Source organism: Anoplopoma fimbria, chromosome 12 (assembly GCF_027596085.1).
Source record: "Anoplopoma fimbria isolate UVic2021 breed Golden Eagle Sablefish chromosome 12, Afim_UVic_2022, whole genome shotgun sequence".
In the NCBI taxonomy this organism is placed as follows: domain Eukaryota; kingdom Metazoa; phylum Chordata; class Actinopteri; order Perciformes; family Anoplopomatidae; genus Anoplopoma; species Anoplopoma fimbria.
In genome coordinates, this window is record NC_072460.1 from 20,236,850 (window position 1) to 20,262,122 (window position 25,273).

The 25,273-nt window shown below is 38.8% G+C and overlaps 1 protein-coding gene across 1 annotated transcript; it reads right to left on the minus strand.

Annotated features, from left to right (window-relative positions):
* Positions 1 to 20,148: 20,148 nt before the first annotated feature.
* LOC129099488 (acidic mammalian chitinase-like) lies at positions 20,149 to 23,616 on the minus strand. The gene is made up of 11 exons (XM_054608744.1): positions 23,592 to 23,616; positions 23,092 to 23,118; positions 22,789 to 22,993; positions 22,643 to 22,699; positions 21,901 to 22,066; positions 21,697 to 21,821; positions 21,483 to 21,606; positions 21,207 to 21,389; positions 20,947 to 21,063; positions 20,699 to 20,831; positions 20,149 to 20,210 (listed from the first exon to the last, which is right to left on the minus strand). Exons 1-11 carry the CDS (start codon positions 23,614 to 23,616, stop codon positions 20,149 to 20,151), a joined length of 1,224 nt encoding a protein of 407 aa, XP_054464719.1.
* Between the last annotated feature and the right edge of the window lie 1,657 nt (positions 23,617 to 25,273).

The window sequence follows — 25,273 nt, forward strand, 5'->3', positions numbered from 1 at the left end:
ATCATCAAAGACCAAATTACCTGGGCATTTCTTTATGAAAATCCTCTCACCATCACATTGGTAAAATTGTGTTGGGTCAGCTGGATCAGCGAAGTGCCCATATGTATTTCCGACACAAGGGTTTCCAGACTCCAGGCAAGGAAAACCTAAAAGAATAAGATTAGATAAAATAAAATTCATTATTATTTATCTACTAATAAGACCAATGCTTATGATTAATGCATGTTATATAGTTACCATCGCTGGCGATGATCAAACAGAGACCTTCAAAGAGAAAAACTTGTTAGTATTTTGTTAAAAATCAATCTTAACAGGTCAGTTCATCCAAATTACAGAATAAAATTAAAAGATCTCAAGGTTTTCTCACTCACTTCTACTAGTCTCTAGTATAACACTAAAGTTGGGATTTATTTGTCTGAGTTAATTAGATATTACTTAATTAGAGTTTTTCAGCCAGCACAATACAAAGGAGGTGAAGGGAATTTCGTTTCAAATTTAAAAATATTCAACAGCAATGTTTATTCTGGATAATTGAAATGTGTGTGTTGAGTGGATAATCCAGAGTAACTATTTTTGGAAGGAGTTTCTAGTGGATTTTCAAAATGCTTTTTTTTCAGCGGCACCACAAACCAAATTCCATTCATTCTCCTAATAGTTTGTGGGACAGAAACATTGATAAAGAAAACAAAAAGTGTCTGCATAGCTAGATACCACTGGATGTAAGTGAGAAAATGTGCTTTTGTTATTTGGGGGTAGTAACCCTTTATGGAAACAATAATTTGACAAGTGTGCCTTACCTGTGATTAGAGTGAGCTTGCACATGTTGTCACTATGAAGATAAGCAGAAGAAATAGACAAATATGTTTAATATGCAGGATCCCAGAATGTGTTTCCCCATAGATATAAACCACTATGTCTGCCGCACTGTCCGGCTGATTGCTCTGCATTGCACTCAAATGGCGGCTATTGTCGTCCTGACCCAAGACGTTGGTGTAGAAGAATAACGCCCACACGCGATTCTCTCCCAGGTTATCCTTTTAGCTCTGTCAGCACTGTTGCGTTTTTCTGCTTTCACACTGTTAGCACCGTGAGCTGCTAGCTGCCGGCTTGGCCACCATGTTGAGAGCCATGTGGCAGCTACCCCTTAATTTTATGCTCTGAATTTGGAATTTAGCACCTTTGAATTTTTGCCTGTTACATATCAAGTCTTAAAAGTATTCTAGATCAGTACCCAAACCATTTGTTTTCCTAAGTTAAGTTCTTTCTTCAATATGATGTAGATCTGCTGATAAGTTTTACTAGCAGTCAAGAGTTATGACTCAGAAAGTGATATGGATTAAAATTAGACTGTAACAGACTGATCAATAATTATTAATTTGATTTGCTATTCAACCTGCCTTATTGACTTAATACTGTGTGTTTTCGCCTTTTAATGAGAAACATTTTTTTGCGATAGAAAGTGTAGTTAAATTAAATTTCAGCATATCACTGGAGATTTCAAATTGCAAGTTTAGCCTCGGTCTCATTAAAGTCTCTCATGATTATGTGATAATCATGATTACAATAATGTTGTTTTGATATGTTTATCCAACACCAGTGAGGCTGTTGTAAACCATGTACAATTATGTCACAGGTCAAGCTTTTTGAACATCTGACATAAGTTACTTTTATTTATAATCTAACTTTAATTTACAAAATGAACATCCGGGTAAATCCGGGCACACATGAGAGTTTAAAAACAGGTGTCTAGTATTCATGATGGTGAAATTCACATTTTTCAGACACAGTTTGCGTTTCCTAACCCCCAACAAAGAGAAGCCAAGCAAAAATATCTGTAAGAGGCTACAAAATGTTCAGAGTATTTTAGCAGTTTAAAGACACTCGTCACTGTCATATTGTGTACATTTTGACACCTGTGGCAAAAATCAGAAGTGAAACATCAACAGGACCACACAACATAGCATTTAGTTTCATTGAACACACAAATTCAAAATGGCATGCTGCAGCAATTAGTTAAAATGTAGTTTGTTAAAATCAGAGTAAAATAGATACTTACAAATATAATGAACATATACTGTCTCTCTACTGTAAATGAAAACTGGCAGATCTATAAATGACCTGAAAAATAGGACAAATAACACAAATCAGACACACAACATAGATGGTGAAGTGCATCAGACACACAACATAGCATTGAGTTTCATTGGGAACATAGAATCAATATTGCTGCACTGGATTCAGGAGTCAACTTTGACATTTTAATATTCAATTTAAAGTTTTGAGACTGTAGCATGTTGAGACCTGGATATTGTTGCCTCAACATTAGGTTTCTATCGTCCCTTGTGACAGCTATTGATTTGCATCGTCTTCAAGAATGGTCAGTTTTATATTCTCTGCTGTGTCCATAAGCCACCACACAAACCTAGCTGCGGGCAGTTAGTGGGTTCACTTAAAGGTATTGGAACAATTATTTGGATGCATGTCGCACACAGCTGTGTTTTTGCATTTAAGTTATAGCCAACAACCGTTGATGTTGTCAGCACCCACCCAAGACATTTAAGAGATATTCTCCAAGAGTATTAACCCAAATAAGCACTCAAGTTGTGATCATTCCTAATACCACAAGTTTCAGCAGGTGATGTGTTTTGTGAAGAAAATGTTGCATAGAAGGATAGTTATTACTCCTAATATTTTAAGATCTGCTTTAGCAATGTTGATTTGAAAGGAGTGAGGCTGGAAAACACAACTGTTCTATCAAATATTCAATCCATAGCACCTATTTCGGAAATATTCCTTTTTTTTCTGGAGCCATGATATGTTCACCTTGCCTTATCGGGTAATACAACACACAACCAAAACTTGAAATACAACAAACAGCTATTGAATGTCAAAAGTACAGGTACGAAGTGTGTAAGACATAAGTAATAACCTTAGTTCCAACTAAATTAAAAAGGAAAAAGTCTGCACAGTGTCTGCTGGTTCAAACCTTCTCCCTAAAATGTAATTAGTTTAGCTACTTTGAGCTATGGAGAAAGTACAGTAGTATACATACAGAAACAACAAAACAATTATTGAAAATGTGGTTTGTTAAAATCAGAATAAAATAAATACTTACAAATATGATTGTGAAAGAAGCAGATACTGTCTCTCTTCTGTGACGGATGACTGGCAGATGTCTGTCTTCACTCTTTTAAGGAAGACAGCTAAAAGGGTTAGGCAATTAACTAGGGCGGGGATCATTACTGCAGTGTTCCAATGTGCTAAGCAATTGTACACTAATGGAATCTGGAACAGCAGAACAAAGTCACCTCATGCCAGGCCCTTTACATCATACTCAAATTTCTTTCTGTTAAGGACGGTTCTGGAAATTAGCCAAAACAATGAGAAAATATTTTATCAAAATCTTTAGTTTTCATATTGAACTTTTCAGCTAGCAAAAAAAACTATGCATTTATGGAACGATCAAACCTTTACAACCAAATAGCAAATACTTTTGTATCAAAGTTTGGTTGTACATGTTAAATTGGGAATGTCTGTCAATATACAACCCCCAAATTATTCATGTTATTTTATTCATACTATTCACATACTATGAACAAAAAGCTTGTACTGTGTTTTACAATTGTTGTCCTGTTTTACCTTATGTTTTGTCCAGGCTGAGATCTAAAACAGTTGGCTGTGTATGTTCTTGTCCCTTTTTTCACTGCCATCATTTATTTTGACATGCCTCAAAAGTCTGAAAAGATCAGTTGCAACCTAAAGGATCATTTTGTAATTGTTTGTGTATCCAAAACCCTAATGTATGGGTGTGTTCTCAAAATGATTTACATTCTCATTTTCAAGAAGTGGTGGAGTTTCGGTTGTGACATGATTGTTTTGGTAATGACAAAAGGGTACATTTAAGGATAAAAATCACAGTTATAAACAAGAACTATGAATATGTGTGAACTGAATGTCATCTACTCCTCTGTACTACAACTGGCACTGTACATTTGTTGTAAATACAGTAAAAAACAATATTCATGATGCAATTTGTGGAAGTACTAGTACTCACCTGGGGCCAGTTTCAAAGTACTAGGAGGCCGTTTTGAGCAGAATTGCAGATAGAGCCATGAAGGAATTTATTTTATGTGACGGCAAAATCTGACATCATTTGGACACCATCTACCATCGCAACTTTTAGTAACTACAGGGGTGGACCCATTACCGAGTCCTTTGGGAAAAGGTCCATGTCAGAAAGACCCTTCTTTTTTTCCAACACACGTGCACCAAATAAAGGAAAAATACAAGTATGCAAGCTATAAAGAGTTATACAATTGACAAACATACAAAGTTTGGGGAAATTACACATTTATTTCAATATGTTTCAAACTGACTGAATTGGATTAAAAAGCCCAGTTGTTTTTCTGGCATGATCAGACAAAAGGCTGTTTTTGACATATAGTTCCTGGGCATTTGGTAATATACTGCCTGTCATCAAAAGATATGTTTAAAGCAACGTCATGATGTGACGTAAGGTATGTCAAATTAATTGTTAGTAATTGTTAAAGTAGTCACAATACATGCATAAAGCAAGACTTGAATCAGTAGGGATGAGAACAGGACCACTGTCATATAATGAATGTCTAATTACACACAGGTTTACAATTCACAAACAAGAACACACCCACACAAAAAGGTAGCTTCAATGCCAAGGAAGGCGCAGTATCACCAAATGTTCTGACACAATGTTATAAATAACCAAGCAAATAGCACACACACCCAATTGGGTTACCTACCACCTTGTTACTACTCTCTATTGACAAACAGTACTGAACTGTGTATGTACAGTGGTCATTGGCTGGAATGTAATGCAGTTGCTGCTTTTCTACTGTATCCTCCTCTTATAAACTGGTGTGATTATACAGTGAATCACAAAGCAACTGGAGAAAAGGAACACACCTGATTCTCAAAGTAAGAAAAACTTTCACTGCATTTGTATTTTTTGGCCATGCCATCAGCTTGGTACATCGGATGGCAATGTTGGTCAGTAAGTGTGTCTTTCGGTTGATCTACCCCTTTGATCCTGACTGCAACACAGTATGCCAATATCTACTAGATCCATATTCAAGTCCCCTTTAGTTTGAATGGCAATAATGTATGGTAGGTGATCCCTTACATTTTCATCTAGCTCCAATATTAGGTTATCAACCAATTTAATCCATCAATTGTTTGACTTTGTCAAATACTTTGGTGTAGGCCTGGATTGATTTTCATCAGCCTCAGCTGTAATACTTATTAGCAATGATGTATGCATGCTTAAATGCTAAACTAAAATGATGTCTCTAAAATTGTTAGCTTGTTAGCATTGTCAAATGTGCGGCTGTGCCTCAGCACAGCCTCACACAGACATTAGAATTGCTGTAGACTCTTATAAGGATTTTTGCTAAAAATGTTCAGCTCTTTTATTTGTGCTTAACAATCAAATAGCATTTTCCTGTTACCAAAGACTGACTGATATCTGTCTGTGCTGTTTGGAAGTGGTTTGAGAGCTGTAAAATCCCAGTCATTCCCCAAAACAAGGGAAAATACTCACATAAATATCTGGAGGAGCAATCATCTTTAAATTGACAAAAAACATTATCATTACAAACATTATCGTCATTATCAATGTTACACATACATAAAAATTGAAAAACAAAATTGAAGTATACAGTTACAGTATATAATACACTATTATTACATTAGCCTATATATTACAGTGACTCAGGCCTTGTTACTGTGTACTACTCTTCAGACCTGCTGGTTGTGTGTGCTGGCTCATCTTCTGTGAGCAAGTATTGTTTAAGTTTGTCGGTGGAGCAAACTGAGTGAGCGGAAAACATTTTATAACAACATAGTGCTGTTACTGGGATCTAAGAATGGCAGTATTGCTGCTGACTTTCGTCTCCCTTGTTAATGAGTTAACTCGGTTAGCTTCCCCAGACAAAGACACACTGCTGGCTTTTCTGGGTCACTTATTGTCAATTCTGATTCTCAGTTAATTACAGTAATGCACATGTCCCTAGTAAATCAGAGAACACACCCATACATTAGGGTTGGATACACAAACAATTACAAAGATATGCAACAACCGTATCAGTAAGGCATATCAAAATAAATGATGGCAGTGAAAAAAACAAGAACATACACAGCCAATTGTTTTAGATACGCCTACAATTATAAGGTAGCAACAGGACAACAATTGTAAAGACACAGTGCAAGCTGTTCATAGTATGTGTAGTATGAATAAAATAAAATGAATAATATTGTATATTGACAGACATTGCCACATTTAACATGTACAACCAAACTGATACAAGTATAGAATTGCGTAAAGGTTTGATCGTTCCATAAATGCATAGTTTTGTGGTTTGCTAGCTGAAAAGAGGAGGTAGGAAAAGAGATTGATACTATTTTCTCATTGTTTTGGCAATCCAGTGGGCATAGAGAGCTTATGAAAATCCCTCTGAAAATATAAGTGCTCTCATTTGATCCATACATTTATTTAACTAAGTGTAAATAAGTGAGGCCTGAAAATTAAGCATATCCATTATTAGGCATTTTTCTACATATAATTGAACAGTGAAAAATCATAAGAAATTGCTTAATAGCTTTTGACAATACCCCTCATTTGTTAATATTAATGAACCTTTTGGACAGTGAAATGATTAATTTTAATTCCTGACAGCACTTGCATTGTTTTTTGAAGACCGTATTTGGTGGGCACCTTCCGATGGATATCGGAACAGTGCAGTTGTAAAAAGAAGATGGGTTATAAGGGACGGCAAATAGCCCACTGCTCCCTCCGTTACAAAAGTTTCCATTATTTGGGTTAATTTCAGTAGTGGGCGCCAGAATAGTTGTTGTAGGAGTTGTGGTTGTGGTAGGGGGCATTGTTGTGGTTGTGGTAGGGGAAGTTGTGGTTGTGGTAGCGGCAGCTGTTGTGGTAGAGGGCATTGTTGTGGTTGTGGTAGGTATAGTTGTTGTGGTAGTGGGCATTGTTGTAGTTGGGGGAGTTGTAGTGGTAGGGGAAGTTGTGGTAAAGGGAGTACTTGTGGTAGGAGGTGTTGTTGTGGGCGGTGTGGTTGTTGTAGAGGGAGTTTTTATGGTAGTTGGAGAGGTAGTTGTGGTAGTGGGCATTGTTGTTGTGGTAGGGGGAGAGGGAGTTGTGGTAGTAGCTGTTGTTGTGGTTGTGGTCTTGCTATGGGGCATTATTGTGATCGTGGTCAGGAGAATTGTTGGTATAGTAGGAGTTGTTGTAATAGTGGTAGGGGGAGTTGATGTAGTTTGCGTAGCTGTGGTTGTTAGACGGGAAGTTGTTGTGGTCATGGTAGGGGGAGTGGTCACGTTAGTGATCATTGTTTTGGTCATGGTAGGGGGAGTTGTTGTGGGTGTGTTGGTGGAAGTTGTAGTAGTTGTGGTATTTGTTTTGATCGTGGTAGGGATAGTTGTTGTGGTAATGGGCATTGTTGTGGTAGGGGGAGTTGTGGTCTCACTAGTGGGGAGTGTTGTTGTATGGAAAGTATTGGTCGTGGGAGTTGTGGTCGTTGTATGGGAAGTATTTGCGGTAGTGGGCATTTTAGTGGTCATGGTAAGGATAGTTGTTGAGGTAGTGGGCACTGTTCTGGTTATGTTAGAGGGACCTGTGGTTGTAAGAGGGGGAGTTTCTGTGGTAATGGGAGTTGTGGACATAGTAGCAGGAGTTGGGGTAGTCAGCGTTGTAAGTGTGGCACCCTGGACATTTTAATGGCTACAATTATTTGCAGGATTGTTAATGTATTAGTGTGTGTTATTAACTTGTCCCCCCACACCATTATTTTCTGGTTATTATAATTTAAAACGCTTTGTGTTACTTCTAAACTAACCTGCTTTCACCTTAAGTAATCGGTGGGCGAAAATCACTTTCGCCAATCGGGGGCAGTAGCGGCTTTTGTATGGTAGTGACGTTGTTGTAGTAGTGAGCATTGATGTGGTTGTGTTTGGTTTAGATGTTGTGATCTTGGGAGTTGTTTTGGAAGTGGGCATTATTGTGGTCTTGGTAGGTGGTGTTGATGTGGTAGTGGGCATCGTTGTGGTTGTGGTCGAGGTAGTTTTAGTGATGCCGGGAAAACCTAAAAGAATGAGTGTGTTAATTGAGTATGACTGCATTTAAAAATAGAAAGAGCACCCATTTGCACTCTGCATAATAAAATGTTATGAAGTTAATAAAAAGTGGTTATATTAATGCTGGTGATATTACGTCAAATCCACACTAAAACAACCACCCCTTGACAGGATATGATATAAATGTTTTAACATTTTAGTTACCTGGGACCAGGAGAGTATGCAGGTGGCTGATAAAAGGGTTATTACCCATGTTACAGAACTGTCCACTAATGTCATCCAGGTCCAAAGACCAGACAAAAGCTCCCCCAAAGTTGTTAGTCTTTAGGTAGGTGACCTGAAAGGATAAGGAACAAAACACTTCAACAGCTGGGCCCTGTTTCAGAAAGCAGGTCTAACAAACTCTGAGCCTCACCCTGAACTCTGAGTTGATTAATCCTGTGATGGAAAACTCTGAATTTTCAGTTCCAGAAAAGCTGATCAACCAAGTCTGAGTATATTCATTCTGAGATCGGCTGAGAGATCGGATTAAAAAAAATAAAAATAGAACAATAGAAGTAAGAGACATGATTGTTAGCTCACAATCTGATCCAGTAATAATGTTTTGGTTAATTTAAAGGTTCAAATACAGTGGATTTTAAATGTTATACATTCTATGTGGATCTCCATTCAACAGCATTTAGTTCCTTTATTTCAGCTACTTCAACAAATGTATTAAAGTTAAGCGCCGTCTCTTAAATGTTAAAACATGTTTACTATATGCAGCCCTTTTAAATAACTCACTTTCAAACTACATTTTACAGCTGCACCACGTTCCTGCCCACTTATAATTATAAACATATAATCTCCAATATTATAGAAACAATGTTTCAGTGACCATGGTAAAAGACCCAGAGTTTAAGTAACCTTTTCTTTCTGGAACTGAAATCCCAGAGTTTCCTTAACTAAGTTAAAAACTTAAACTTAAAAACTTAAAAACGTTTAAAAAATGTCATGTTTACAAATATCTCTTTAACCAGATTTGTATAAGACCACTCATTTCAGTGAGAAATAGTTAGAAATAAACAGATGATTACCTTATTATCAAGGCTGTCTTTGTTGTCAAATCCAACCCATTGATTCTCTGTAGTGGCATATGGAACTCTCTGATCAGTAATCAGATGGATGATGACCCCTTTAAGATAAAGGCAAGTCTGGGAAAAAAGACTTCAGACTTCATTCAAGACAGTTAACACTTGCATCTCTGTGGTCAAACCGCCGACGCTTAATTTTTAGCACCCATATACTTACATTAACAGTAAACACATTCAAATAACCCACTTTGGGAGCTAGTGAAGTGCTTGGCGAAGTTAGCAAAATTATATAAATGTCACAACGTGCCGCTAAATGAGTAAAACTGAAGCACCCAACTCTTCATCAACATACTCTTGTCACAGCAAAAGAAAGCTCATTGCTTTCGCCAGATAATCAATCATTAACACTGATTCACCAGACTTTGTAACGTGCCAATGGATTCATTTTCAGTACACCAAAAAGAGAGAACAGGCTTGTGCTGAGGGGTTGTGATTGTAATTCTACACAGAGGTTTACTGTGTTACGAGTATTAACGAAAGACGATGAGGAGAGAGGCCAGGAGGGGGTTTTGAGTAGTGAGAATTCATTTATTTTAGTCCATGATCATGAAATAGTCCATGAAATTACGTTTTTTATAAAGTTGGAAATAATTGTCAATATAAACACCAGCTTTGATGTGTTTGCTCAAAGTACAGTCATATTATTTAGCAGCTTAATAACTAGTTTTTATGCGTAGTTACTCTTTAATGGGAAAATAACACTAAATTGTGAGGGGAATGTCTATATTCTTTGATTATTTGTGTTGCAACGTGACTATATACACAAAATCAAGTATTTTTACAGTATCTATTTTGATTGATCAAAGTTAAACTCCCACAGTTGTTCCTTAGAATAGCTACATTTCTCAAATAAAAACACTATAAAAACACATTGCTCCATCTTTCCTGAGAATGGTGGATATTAAGGACGTCTATGACTACATAGATACATGTTTTTTTAACTGTGTCAATTAAGAGATCTTGCAAAGTTAAAGTCCCACAATTGTACCTTCAAATATGTAATTCCTGAATATTTAAGGGTCCTATGAAAAGACATTTCTCTATAATTCCAGACAATGAATATAGAAGGAAAATCAAACAGTTTTACAGCAACAGATAAGAGATTTTATAAAGGAAAAGCCCCACTTCTTTAAAGTGAAAGTTAAGGAAATAGTCCTTCATCCGCATGAACTACTTATAGAAGAAACGTTGGTTTTTTTTACCCAAATTAAAGTTAAGTGAAAATGCTGATTTGAGTTGTCTGGAAGGGACTCTGAGATTGGATTACCAAAAACTACACAGTAATAGCAGTTCATAGTAATTGTTCAAATAGTCTTAGAAAGACAAAGTCCAGCAGTATATGTGTCTTGAACTATTTATGGAAGAAATTGGTTTTATCCCACATCAAAATTAGGTGAAAAGGCTTATTGTTAAAATTCAGGCTATGGAGTTTTCTAATGGTGGATTACATGGATTTGTCTGTATTTCTTTTGTATTCTGCTATATAACTGCAACTTGTGCTAAAAGTGAAATGGAGCATTTGTAGCAAAGTTGTCTATTTTGTACAGGGTACATTGCAGTATGTGATGCAGCCTGAATTCTGGGTCACTGTGATACCTGGTTTGAATACTTTCTCTATTTGTTTGGTTTTTGCTTGTAGTACTGGTCACATGCATACCTCTGGGCCATGTCTTTTTTTGTACGTTTTGAAAATCAGGATCTGTGTCTTGTTTTCTGACAGTATATAGTTTTCTAATTTTGTTTTTGAAGGATCAGCAATGTGCAATATAACCCATTTCTTAAAAAAGTAGTTCATAACCCTAATGTTTTTGAGTTAGTACTTGTAAGACTATATACATAGTAATATAAACTACTTTTACTGCATATTTCTTGAGTAATCCAATGTCAGAGTGTATTCCATACAACCAAAATCAGCCATTTCACCTCTAAAAGGCACGGCTGAGCTGAGGAAGGAAGGGGATATTGTTGAGGGGATGATAAGCAGTTGGTTAGGCTAAGCAGTCAGACAGATAAAGGGGTTTTTTGACCTGATTTTGTATATGTAATCACAGATGTCCCCTACTCAATTTAAGGACATTTCCTTCTCAATTTAGTGGTATTTTCCCTTAATTAATAAGGGACAGTGGTAACTTTTTTTTTGTAGCTGATCCAGTGGGTTACCACCTTAGACAAATGAATGGTCTGCTTCTCATTTACCACTGCTGATCTCTCAGATACCACTGCCGGCTTATCTGAACTATTTATATTCACAGTTTTCAACTTTACCTCATAAGAGGCCCAGAATCCTTCTTCACCGGATTAGCAGCTTTCTTCACCAGGACCACTGGCTGGTGCACCAACATCACTGGATGCAGTGGACAGGTCAAAAGCCCGCCCATATGCCGCAAACCCCAAGTTTAGCTTTTGTGTAGGTGTGCCCCCAGGTCCCGCCAGTACCGCATGTCCTTTGCTCAACAAAATAGCAGCATGTTGAACTGCTGCTTAAATTTGTCTTTACATGGACACAAAAAGGTCTAAATGATCTTGTAAGTAACTTACTTCTGTGTGTTGAAGGTCAAGCCTCCAACCGCCAACAGGGTCTTGAGCAGTGGATTGCTGTGGGAGCATAAAGGTTTCATAATGATCGATGACTGAAATCGTGAACTTCCCATCATCCGCTCTATTTTCAGCCTCGCTGTTATAGTAACACACCAGCCTGGAGGAGGATGCTGAGACATTGAATAAAATAATGATGGTTTTAATTAGTCATTATTATCTATCTACTAAAACGACCGTTGATGATGAGTAATGCATGTTATATACTTCAAACTTTCAAAAGACGTTCAAAGTAAAAGACTGGTTAGTATTGGGTTAAAACTCGAGCTTAACAGGTCAGTTTACAAAATTAATAAATAAAATAATAAAATCCACAGGTTTTCTCACTCACTTCTACTAGTCTCTAGCATTACACTAAGGTTTGGATGTATTTGTCTGGGTTAATTAGATATTACTTAATAAGATTTATTCAGCCAGCACAATACATTGGAGATGATGGGAATTTTAAAAAATATATTTTTATTTTCAACAGCAATGTTTATTTTGGATAATTGGCATGAGTGTGTTGAGTGCATTATCCAGATTCCATTCATTCTCACTGTAGTCTGTGGGACAGAAACATTGATAAAGAAAACAAAAAGTGTCTGCATAGCTAGATACCACTGGATGTAAGTGAGAAAATGTTTGTTATTTGGGGGTAGTAACCCTTTATGGAAACAATCATTTGACAAGTGTGCCTTACCTGTGATTACAGTGAGCTTGCACATGTTGTCACTATAAAGATAAGCAGAAGAAATAGACAAATATGTTTAATATGCAGGGTCCCAGAATGTGTTTCCCCATAGATATAAACCACTATGTCTGCCGCACTGGCTGGCTGATTGCTCTGCATTGCACTCAAATGGTGGCTATCGTCTTCCTGACCCACGATGTTGGTGTAGAAGAATAACGCATGCACGCGATTCTCTGTTTTTAAGAAATAAACTTTTGGATTTTACTGAAAGTGAAGTTAAAAAAAAATACAACTAATTTACATTTATCTTATATTTACCAAAACTATGTTTTAGTCCATGGGCTGAGACTGAAATTAGCAACACCCCTACATTAGATCAGGAAGTATGTCTGTGTCCCTCTCTCTCGCATGGTAAGTAGATAGGTCCCAACATTTTGAAATAAATCAGTGTGCAACCTAAAGGAACATTATTACCAAATGCCATTGTTACCAAAACTAGCATCTTTGAGATAGGCTCAAAATGATCTAACATTCTCATTTTCAAGAAGTGGTGGAGTTTCGGTTGTGACATGATTGTTTTGGTAATGACAAAAGGGTACATTTAAGGATAAAAATCACAGTTATAAACAAGAACTATGAATATGTGTGAACTGAATGTCATCTACTCCTCTGTACTACAACTGGCACTGTACATTTGTTGTAAATACAGTAAAAAACAATATTTATGATGCAGTTTGTGGAAATACCAGTACTCACCTGGGGCCAGTATCAAAGTACTAGGAGGCCGTTTTGAGCAGAATTGCAGACAGAGCCATGAAGGGGCCTGTTTGTCTCTCCAAGCTGATATCTCTGACTCTCTGTATGTTTATCATTGCTGCAGACATGTAAAAAACTAAATCCACCGTTTTTGACAAAAGTAACATAGGCTTTGATAAAATACATAGATTCATGTGACGGCAAAATCTGACATCATTTGGACACCATCTACCATCGCAACTTTTTGTAACTACAGGGGTGGACCCATTACCGAGTCCTTTGGGGAAAGGTCCGTGTCAGAAAGATCCTTCTTTTTTTCCAACACACGTGCACCAAATAAAGGAAAAATACAAGTATGCAAGCTATAAAGAGTTATACAATTGACAAACATACAAAGTTTGAGGAAATTATACATTTATTTCAATATGTTTCCAACTCTGACTGAATTGGATCAATTCTGTCGAATGGCCCAGTTGTTTTTCTGGCATGATCAGACAAAAGGCTGTTTTTGACCTATAGTTCCTGGGCATTTGGTAATATACTTCCTGTAATCAAAAGATATGTTTAAAGCAACATCATGATTTGATGTAAGTTATGTCAAATTAATTGTTAGTAATTGTTAAAGTAGTCACAATACATGCATAAAGCAAGACTTGAATCAGTAGGGATGAGAACAGGACCACTGTCATATAATGAATGTCTAATTACACACAATTACACACAATGTTATAAATAACCAAGCAAATAGCACACACACCCAATTGGGTTACCTACCACCTTGTTACTACTCTCTATTGACAAACAGTACTGAACTGTGTATGTACAGTGGTCATTGGCTGGAATGTAATGCAGTTGCTGCTTTTCTACTGTATCCACCTCTTATAAACTGGTGTGATTATACAGTGACTAACAAAGCAACTGGAGAAAAGGAACACACCTGAGTCTCAAAGTAAGAAACACTTGCACTGCATTTGTATTTTTTGGCCATGCCATCAGCTTGGTACAACGGATGGCAATGTTGTAAGTGCAGCTACACCCTCTCCAAGCCAAGACGCGAAAATGCCAAACTCAAGGCTATAAAAAGGGCATTTCACAAACCATTTGGTGACATCACTGTTACAACGTCCCCTTCTTATATGCAGTCTATGGTCCAGCATCTGGTTTAAATCATTGGATTATAAATTTAGATGCAGCAGTGTTTTCTTCACTTTAATGTTTCAGCTGGTAATGTTGGAGCTAATTTGAACTCCTTCATATGCTTAATAGTTAGGCTATATACGACACAATAATACAATATAATTTATCAGTTGATTTATATTTTGTATTAGGAATCTGAATTTGCAAAGTTGCCTAACTTGTAACTTATCTTATCAAATATATGTAGTGAAGTTAAAAGTACCACATTTCCCCTCTGGGGAACTTGAAGTTTAAATTTACATTAAATGCAAATACTCAAGTAAAGTACAAATACCTCGACAAATCTTCTAGTTCAACATGTTATCTTTAAGGGATAGACTGAATGACGACAACAAAGAAATTATATAGGCCAGTCTTTTTTCTCTAAAATCATTAAGATAATTTCAACGCTGGGAAAGTGCTCTTATCTACTATTGATGGACTTATTAATTGAACACCTCAAACCCAATCAGAAATAATGCCCACTGAAAAATTTACAAAATTATTGACAGAAAATTCTAGAATTAATGAATTCAACATTATTGACTTATACATTTATTTACATGTGTAGTGTATAGTATAGTGTGTAACATTTGTGTCATTATGGAGGACAAATCTCCCAATAGCTAAATTAAACCAACGTGAACAAACCCATACAATAGGGTTAGATACACATATAATAACAGATATGAAAAAACAGCCATATAATTAAGTAATTATGGCATTTGAGAAAGAAGAACATACACACCAGACTGCTATAGATACACCTTAAATTAAGACAGCAACTGTAAATACACAATACAAGTTGTATTCATAAATAAAACAAAATAAATACTAAAAGCAAGCATAAAAATTATGAAGCATTTCTTTTACATTCATCTCAACAGTGAAGATTCCATTTGTTATTGAGGAAAATAAGACCACTTACGCAGGTGGGAAACTACACGTACCGATTGTATCATCAAAGACCAAATTACTTGAGCATTTTTTTATGAAAAACCTCGTACCATCACATTGGTAATATTGTGTTGGGTCAGCTGGATCAGCGAAGTGCCCATATGTATTTCCGACACAAGGGTTTCCAGAAGATAATCCAGACTTGGTTGTAGGGGGTGTTGTAGTTGTGGTAGTGGGCATGATTGTAGTTGTAGATGTTGTAGGGGGTGTTGTAGTTGTGGTAGGGGGATTTGTTGTAGTAGTGGGCACGATTGTAGTTGTAGATGTTGTAGGGGGAGTTGTTGTGGTAGTCTGCATTTTTGTGGTTGTGGTAGGGGGAGTTGTTGTGGTAGTGGGCATGAGTGTAGTTGTGGTAGGGGGAGTTGTTATGGTCGTTGTAGGGGGTGTTGTGGTAGTTAAAATTGTTGTGGTAGTTGGTATTGCTGTGGTAGGGGGAGTTGTTGTAGTCATGGGAGTTGTTGTGGTGGTGGTTGGGGGAGTTGTGGTAGTCGGCATGATTGTAGTTGTGGATGTTGTAGGGGGGGTTGTTGTGGTAGTTGGTATTGTTGTGGTAGTGGACATGATTGTAGTTGTGGCAGGGGGAGTTGTTGTGGTAGTCGGCATTGTTGTGGTAGGGGGAGTTATTGTAGTCACGGGAGTTGTTGTGGTCGTTGTAGGGAGTGTTGTGGTAAGGGGCATGATTGTAGTTGTGGTAGGGGGAGTTGTTGTGGTAGTGGGCATGATTGTAGTTGTGGTAGGTGGAGTTGTTGTGGTCGTTGTGGGGGTGTTGTGGTAGGGGGAGTTGTTGTGGTAGTCGACATTGTTGTGGTAGGGGGAGTTGTGGTAGTGGGCATGATTGTAGTTGTGGATGTTGTAGGGGGAGTTGTTGTGGTAGTCAGTATTGTTGTGGTAGGGACAGTTGTTGTGGTAGTGGACATGATTGTAGTTGTGGCAGGGGGAGTTGTTGTGCTAGTTGGCATTGTTGTGGTAGGGGGAGTTGTTGTAGTAGTTGGCATTGTTGTGGTAGGGGGAGTTGTTGTAGTCACGGGAGTTGTTGTGGTCATTGTAGGGGGTGTTGTGGTAAGGGAAGTTGTTGTGGTAGTGGGCAAGATTGTAGTTGTGGTAGGTGGAGTTGTTGTGGTCATTGTAGGGAGTGTTGTGGTAGGGGGAGTTGTTGTAGTCGTGGGAGTTGTGGTGGTGGTAGGGGGAGTTGTGGTAGTGGGCATGATTGTAGTTGTGGATGTTGTAGGGGGAGTTGTTGTGGTAGTCAGTATTGTTGTGGTAGGGACAGTTGTTGTGGTAGTGGACATGATTGTAGTTGTGGCAGGGGGAGTTGTTGTGGTAGTTGGCATTGTTGTGGCAGGGGGAGTTGTTGTAGTAGTTGGCATTGTTGTGGTAGGGGGAGTTGTTGTAGTCACGGGAGTTGTTGTGGTCGTTGTTGGGGGTGTTGTGGTAGGTGGAGTTGTTGTAGTCATGGGAGTTGTGGTGGTGGTAGGGGGAGTTGTGGTAGTGGGCATGATTGTAGTTGTGGATGTTGTAGGGGGAGTTGTTGTGGTAGTCAGTATTGTTGTGGTAGGGACAGTTGTTGTGGTAGTGGACATGATTGTAGTTGTGGCAGGGGGAGTTGTTGTGCTAGTTGGCATTGTTGTGGTAGGGGGAGTTGTTGTAGTAGTTGGCATTGTTGTGGTAGGGGGAGTTGTTGTAGTCACGGGAGTTGTTGTGGTCATTGTAGGGGGTGTTGTGGTAAGGGGAGTTGTTGTGTAGTGGGCAAGATTGTAGTTGTGGTAGGTGGAGTTGTTGTGGTCATTGTAGGGGGTGTTGTGGTAGGGGGAGTTGTTGTAGTCATGGGAGTTGTGGTGGTGGTAGGGGGAGTTGTGGTAGTGGGCATGATTGTAGTTGTGGATGTTGTAGGGGGAGTTGTTGTGGTAGTCAGTATTGTTGTGGTAGGGACAGTTGTTGTGGTAGTGGACATGATTGTAGTTGTGGCAGGGGGAGTTGTTGTGTAGTTGGCATTGTTGTGGTAGGGGGAGTTGTTGTAGTAGTTGGCATTGTTGTGGTAGGGGGAGTTGTTGTAGTCACGGGAGTTGTTGTGGTCGTTGTTGGGGGTGTTGTGGTAGGGGAGTTGTTGTAGTTGTGGTAGTGGGCAGTTGTGGATGTTGTAGGGGGAGTTGTTTGTAGTCAGTAGTTGTGGTAGGTGGTAGTTGTGGCAGGGGGAGTTGTTGTTGTGGCATTGTTGTGGTAGGGGAGTTGGTAGTAGTTGGCATTGTTGTGGTAGGGGGAGTTGTTGTAGTCACTGGAGTTGTTGTGGTCGTTGTAGGGGGTGTTGTGGTTGTGGTAGTTGTTGTGGTCGTTGTGGGGGGTGTTGTGGTAGGGGAGTTGTTGTAGTCATGGGAGTTGTGGTGGTGGTAGGGGGAGTTGTGGTAGTGGGCATGATTGTAGTTGTGGATGTTGTAGGGGGAGTTGTTGTGGTAGTCAGTATTGTTGTGGTAGGGACAGTTGTTGTGGTAGTGGACATGATTGTAGTTGTGGTAGGGGGAGTTGTTGTAGTAGTTGGCATTGTTGTGGTGGGGGAGTTGTTGTAGTCACGGGAGTTGTTGTGGTCGTTGTAGGGGGTGTTGTGGTAGGAGGAGTTGTTGAGGTAGTCGCCATGATTGTAGCTGTGGATGTTGTAGGGGGAGTTGTTGTGGTAGTCGGTATTGCTGTGGTAGGGGGAGGTGTTGTGGTAGTGGACATGATTGTAGTTGTGGTAGGGGGAGTTGTTGTGGTAGTCAGCATTGTTGTGGTAGGGGAGTTGTTGTGGTACTTGGCATTGTTGTGGTAGGGGGAGTTGTTGTAGTCACGGGAGTTGTTGTGGTGGTGGTAGGGGAAGTTGTGGTAGTGGGCATGATTGTAGTTGTGGATGTTGTAGGGGGAGTTGTTGTGGTAGTCGGTATTGTTGTGGTAGGGGGAGTTGTTGTGGTAGTGGACATGGTTGTAGTTGTGGCAGGGGGAGTTGTTGTGGTAGTCAGCATTGTTGTGGTGGGGGAGTTGTTGTGGTAGTTGGCATTGTTGTGGTAGGGGGAGTTGTTGTAGACACGGGAGTTGTTGTGGTCGTTGTAGGGAGTGTTGTGGTAGGAGGAGTTGTTGAGGTAGTCGCCATGATTGTAGCTGTGGATGTTGTAGGGGGAGTTGTTGTGGTAGTCAGTATTGTTGTGGTAGGGGGAGTTGTTGTGGTAGTGGACATGATTGTAGTTGTGGCAGGGGGAGTTGTTGTGGTAGTCGGCATTGTTGTGGTAGGGGGAGTTGTTGTAGTCACGGGAGTTGTTGTGGTTGTTGTAGGGGGTGTTATGGTATTGGTAGGGGAGTTGTTGAGGTAGTTGGCATGATTGTAGCTGTGGATGTTGTAGGGGGTGTTGTGGTAGTGGGAGTTGTTGTGGTAGTGGGCAAGATTGTAGTTGTGGTAGGTGTAGTAGTTGTGGTCGTTGTAGGGAGTGTTGTGGTAGTGGGCATGACTGTAGTTGTGGTAGGGAGAATTGTTGTGGTCGTTGTAGGGGGTGTTGTGGTAGGGGGAGTTGTTGAGGTAGTCGCCATGATTGTAGCTGTGGATGTTGTAGGGGGAGTTGTTGTGGTCGTCAGTATTGTTGTGGTAGGGGGAGTTGTTGTGGTAGTGGACATGATTGAGTTGTGGCAGGGGGAGTTGTTGTGGTTGCATTGTTGTGGGGGGAGTTGTTGTGGTAGTCGGCATTGTTGTGGTATGGGGAGTTGTTGTAGTCACAGGAGTTGTTGTGGTTGTTGTAGGGGGTGTTATGATATTGGTAGGGGGAGTTGTTGAGGTAGTTGGCATGATTGTAGCTGTGGATGTCGGTATTGTTGTGGTAGGGGGAATTGTTGTGGTGGTAGTTGGCATTTTTGTGGTTGTGGTAGGGGGAGTTGTTGTGGTCGTTGTAAAAGGAGTAGTGGTTGTGGTAGGGGGAGTTGTTGTTGTAGTGGGCATTGTTGTGGTTGTGGTGGGGGAAGTTGTTGTTGTAGTTGGCATTGTGAAGGTTGAGGTAAGGGTAGTTGCTGTGGTGATCAGGGTTGTAGTCGGCATTGTCGTTGTAGCTGTGATGGTAGTTGTCGTGGTCCTTGTAGTGGGAATTATGGTTGTGGTAGTGGGGATTGTTGTGTTTGTGGTAGGGAGAGTTGTAGTGCTGAGGCTAGGAAAACCTAAAAGAATAAGATTCAGATACTGTGTTATATGCTTTTTAAAGTCTGTTAGATCATCACATAATACTTTTCTATCCCTGTGCATGGCTGCTGAGATCTTTTAATGAAAGAGCACATATTTGCTTTCTTCGTAATAAAATGTAATATATGTAATGTAATGTACTGAGTGCCAATGGCATTCAATTAATTACACTTTTAAAACCGCCACTCCATGCAGGGCTCAACATTAATAGTTCCATGTTTGACCAGGGCAAGTAAACTCTTTGTTCAGACCATTGGAATGCCTCATTCAGTTTCCTTTTGGGCAAGTTAAAAAATAATTTTATTTTCATGAAGGGCTGATTTACAGTAAAAATATGCCATCTGGAGATTGCCATTAATGTTTTCTAGTCGCCAATCCCTAAAGATGTTTCATTGTCATCCACAAATTTGTTCAAATATGCAACGCTATTTTACTTTCACGTAGCTCTGCTCTCGCCAGCTTTGAACAGCTGGTTGGCAGCACAGTCCAGCTTGGCCAAATAACGGTCCTAACAGCATAGCAACATTTGTTAATTCCTATGCTTGTTCTCAGATTAATAATGGTGCACAGCTTTTGTGCCTACACCTCAGGGTCGCTTCAGAGTGCAGTTCTGAAAAATGTAAAAATTTGTATTGAGCAAGGGTAAAATTAAAACAATATCATCACGTGTTCAAATGTAACCTTGTAAAGTGTAGTTATTGGCGAGAAAACTTGAATTAATAGAGTTGTTTGAAGGACAAGATTCCACAGCAATATAAAATAGATATTAGAGAGCAATTTTGACTCGACAACCTCCTAACACTAGCTCGAAGCAGCTTATAACACATTAATAAAACTAATAATGCCCCCCATAAATGTTTCTCTAAGATAATAAAATAATTTATTTCCATGTATGTGTTTTTCATGCATGTATTTTTGACGGTTTTTTTCCCAATTGTTTGAATCTCTGTTGATTTCATTTATTATTTAAAACCCTTTATTTATTTATTTTTAGTTAGGCTATCCGGCAAGTAAAATACCTTGGAACAAGTGGCTGAAAAGCTTACGGTCAAGTCCTGCCATGACAGGTACGATGTTAATGTGTTGAACTTTGATTACCTGGAACCAGGAGAGTATGAAGGTGGCTGATGAAAGGGCTGTTGCCCATTTTGCAGAACTGTCCAGTAGTGTCATCCAGGTCCAGAGACCAGACAAAGGCTCCTCCAAAGTTGTTAGTTTTTAGGTAGCTGACCTGAGAGGATGAGGAACAACACATTTGACAAAATATTTATTTTATCCGATTTGTGTACAACCAGTCATTTGCAAAGGAATTATTGAACAACAGTTTGTAATGAACAGATGACTACCTTAGTATCAAGGCTGTCTTTGTTGTCAAATCCAACCCACTGATTTTCTGTGGTGGCATATGGAACTTTCTGATCAACAATCAGCTCGGTAGTAACCTCTTCAATATAAAGGCAAGTCTAAAAAGAATGTTCAAACATCATATTTAGATCAAATGTATTCATTCAAACAGAAATTTGTCACACCAAGTACAGTAAAAAATGGTTAGCTTATAATAACGCTATTTATATTAATTAATAAAATTCACAGCTTGCTGTTTTACCTCATAAGAGGCCCAGAATCCCTCTTGACCGGTGTAGCAGCCTTCTTCACCAGGACCACTGGCTGGTGCTCCAACATCACTGGATGCAGTGGACAGGTCAAAAGCGCGCCCATATGCCGCTAACCCCAAGTTTAGCTTTTGTGTAGGTGCTCCCTCGTCCCTCCAGTACCGCATGGCATAGTCCTACAATGTGGAGAAAACTAAATGATGAGGATGAAAGGACATCTCTAAGTAGGAAGGTGTTTGAGCAGTTGATATATGACTCCATGTACTTACAGTGTTCAAGTAGGTTTTGTTTCCAGTGTCTTGGGATCCCTGGTATAGTGGGCTGTGATGTCCTGTGACACTTTCCCAGGGGCCGTGAAAGTCAAATGTCAACACATTAATGAAATCCAGGTACCTGATGAAATGCAGAGGAGATCACGGTCAACAAAACATGACAACAGCTAATCATGGGTATAATGTCAAGAATAACTTTAAAGTAGTTTACATGGCAATCTCTGATACTTGATAACTGGCATCGATGGTTGCTTTCTCAGCAGAGACACTTGCAGTGACGATTAATCTGTCACGGTTAGACGCTGTTCCTTCATCAACAAAGGCCTCATTGAGCTCCTATACACGCAGAAGCAGGTTTTAGTTTCTTTTAAATGTCAAAAAAGCGTCTCTCCCAGAACATAATTCAGGATCTGACCTTGCACAGCAGTGTGAATCTCTGCTTGTCCTCTGTTTGGCTTCCAGATCCCCCAGGGTGCCTCCAGTCCAGGTTTAGTCCATCAAAGCCATTGGCTCTCAGTAGTGTGATTGCAGACTTGATGAACTTTGTTCTTTCTTGTTCGTTTGCCACCATTGTACTGAATCTAGTAAAAATTTGAACAAAACAGTGCTCTTAAGAGGACACACCACATACTGCATTTTAGGAGTTCTATTTCAATAACTGAAAAATAGAGCAACGCAAAGCACAAACACATGTGTGTAAGGACAAATATGCAGCCATAGGCAAATGGTCTGGTTTCCATGCTCATCACATCTAATTATGAATACTGATGAAAATTGGCACTTTTATGAGCACATTTTGTGTAATTCTTTTCCAGCAACCTGCTTTTAGTTTCACACAATGTAATGAAGGTATCAGGTATAGATACTTCTGCTTGTTGAACTATATTTTAGTGTGAACTTTTATTATTATGTAGTTTCTGAATATTTTCATCCCCTAAACTATTTCGCATGTACTGATTGAATTATGAAATTAACTTATTTATGTAATCATTAACCAGCATCTCTCCTTGTGCTACCTCATTTGTATGAAACAATGCAATATGCATGCTGTGCAAAGCATGTCCTTTGCTCAGCAAAATACCAGCATGTTGAACTGCTGCTTAAATTTGTCTTTGCATGGACACAAAAAAGGTCTAAATGATCTTGTAATAACTTACTTCTGTGTGTTGAAGGTCAAGCCTCCAACCGCCAGCAGGGTCTTGAGCAGTGGATTGCTGTGGGAGCATAAAGGTTTCATAATGATTGTCTGACAAAACACAAAATCAACATAGTTTCCACAATATTCATAGGCTAAAGCACTGACCTGGTTTTGAGTCCATTGAAAGACTGATAGCGTTGTAAGTCAGCTGCATTGTTGGGCACCAGCTCATTTGTGTTGTTAATGTCAGAAAAGGCATAGATCAGATGTGTACACTTGTTTGGATCGATATCTGAAATTGTGAACTTCCCATCATCCGCTCTATTTTCAGCCTCGCTGTTATAGTAACACACCAGCCTGGAGGAGGATGCTGAGACATTGAATAGAAAAATTATGTTTTTAATTAGCCATTATTATTTATCTACTAATAAGACTGATGCTTATGAATAATACATGTTATATTCTTACCAAAGCTGCAGATGATCAAACAGAGACCTTCAAAGAGAAAGACTGGTTAGTATTTTGTTAAAAATCAAGCTTAACAGATCACTTCACCCAAATTATAAAATAAAATAAAAAAATCCACAGGTTTTCTCACTCACTTCTACTAGTCTCTAGCATAACACTGATGTTGGGATTTATTTGTCTGAGTTAATTAGATATTACTTAATTAGAGTTTCATTTCAAATTAAAAAAAAAATCAACAACAATGTTTATTCTGGATAATTGTGTTGAGTGGATAATCCAGAGTGAATTTCCAGTGAATTTTCATGATGCAATTTTTTCAGCGGCACCACAAACCAAATTCCATTCATTCTCACTGTAGTCTGTAGGACAGAAACATTATGAAAGAAAACAAAAAGTGTCTGCATAGCTAGATACCACTGGATGTAAGTGAGAAAATGTGCTTTTGTTATTTGGGGGTAGTAACCCTTTATGGAAACAATAATTTGACAAGTGTGCCTTACCTGTGATTAGAGTGAGCTTGCACATGTTGTCACTATGAAGATAAGCAGAAGAAATAGACAAATATGTTTAATATGCAGGATCCCAGAATGTGTTTCCCCATAGATATAAACCACTATGTCTGCCGCACTGTCCGGCTGATTGCTCTGCATTGCACTCAAATGGCGGCTATTGTCGTCCTGACCCAAGACGTTGGTGTAGAAGAATAACGCCCACACGCGATTCTCTCCCAGGTTATCCTTTTAGCTCTGTCAGCACTGTTGCGTTTTTCTGCTTTCACACTGTTAGCACCGTGAGCTGCTAGCTGCCGGCTTGGCCACCATGTTGAGAGCCATGTGGCAGCTACCCCTTAATTTTATGCTCTGAATTTAGAATTTAGCACCTTTGAACTTTTGCCTGTTACATATCAAGTATTAAGTATTTTCTAGATCAGTACCCAAACCATTTGTTTTATAATAATGTTGTTTTGAGATGTTTATCCTACACCAGGGAGGCTGTTGTAAACCATGTACAATTATGTCACAGGTCAAGCTTTGAATTCACATCTGACATAAGTTACTTTTATTTATAATCTAACTTTAATTTACAAAATGAACATCCGGGTAAATCCGGGCACACATCAGAGTTTAAAAACAGGTGTCTAGTATTCATGATGGTGAAATTCACATTTTTCAGACACAGTTTGCGTTTCCTAACCCCCAACAAAGAGAAGCCAAGCAAAAATATCTGTAAGAGGCTACAAAATGTTCAGAGTATTTTAGCAGTTTAAAGACACTCGTCACTGTCATATTGTGTACATTTTGACACCTGTGGCAAAAATCAGAAGTGAAACATCAACAGGACCACACAACATAGCATTTAGTTTCATTGAACACACAAATTCAAAATGGCATGCTGCAGCAATTAGTTAAAATGTAGTTTGTTAAAATCAGAGTAAAAGAGATACTTACAAATATAATGAACATATACTGTCTCTCTACTGTAAATGAAAACTGGCAGATCTATAAATGACCTGAAAAATAGGACAAATAACACAAATCAGACACACAACATAGCATTGAGTTTCATTGGGAACATAGAATCAATATTGCTGCACTGGATTCAGGAGTCAACTTTGACATTTTAATATTCAATTTAAAGTTTTGAGACTGTAGCATGTTGAGACCTGGATATTGTTGCCTCAACATTAGGTTTCTATCGTCCCTTGTGACAGCTATTGATTTGCATCGTCTTCAAGAATGGTCAGTTTTATATTCTCTGCTGTGTCCATAAGCCACCACACAAACCTAGCTGCGGGCAGTTAGTGGGTTCACTTAAAAGTATTGGAACAATTATTTGGATGCTTGTCGCACACAGCTGTGTTTTTGCATTTAAGTTATAGCCAACAACCGTTGATGTTGTCAGCACCCACCCAAGACATTTAAGAGATATTCTCCAAGAGTATTAACCCAAATAAGCACTCAAGTTGTGATCATTCCTAATACCACAAGTTTCGGCAGGTGATGTGTTTTGTGAAGAAAATGTTGCATAGAAGGATAGTTATTACTCCTAATATTTTAAGATCTGCTTTAGCAATGTTGATTTGAAAGGAGTGAGGCTGGAAAACACAACTGTTCTATCAAATATTCAATCCATAGCACCTATTTCGGAAATATTCCTTTTTTTTCTGGAGCCATGATATGTT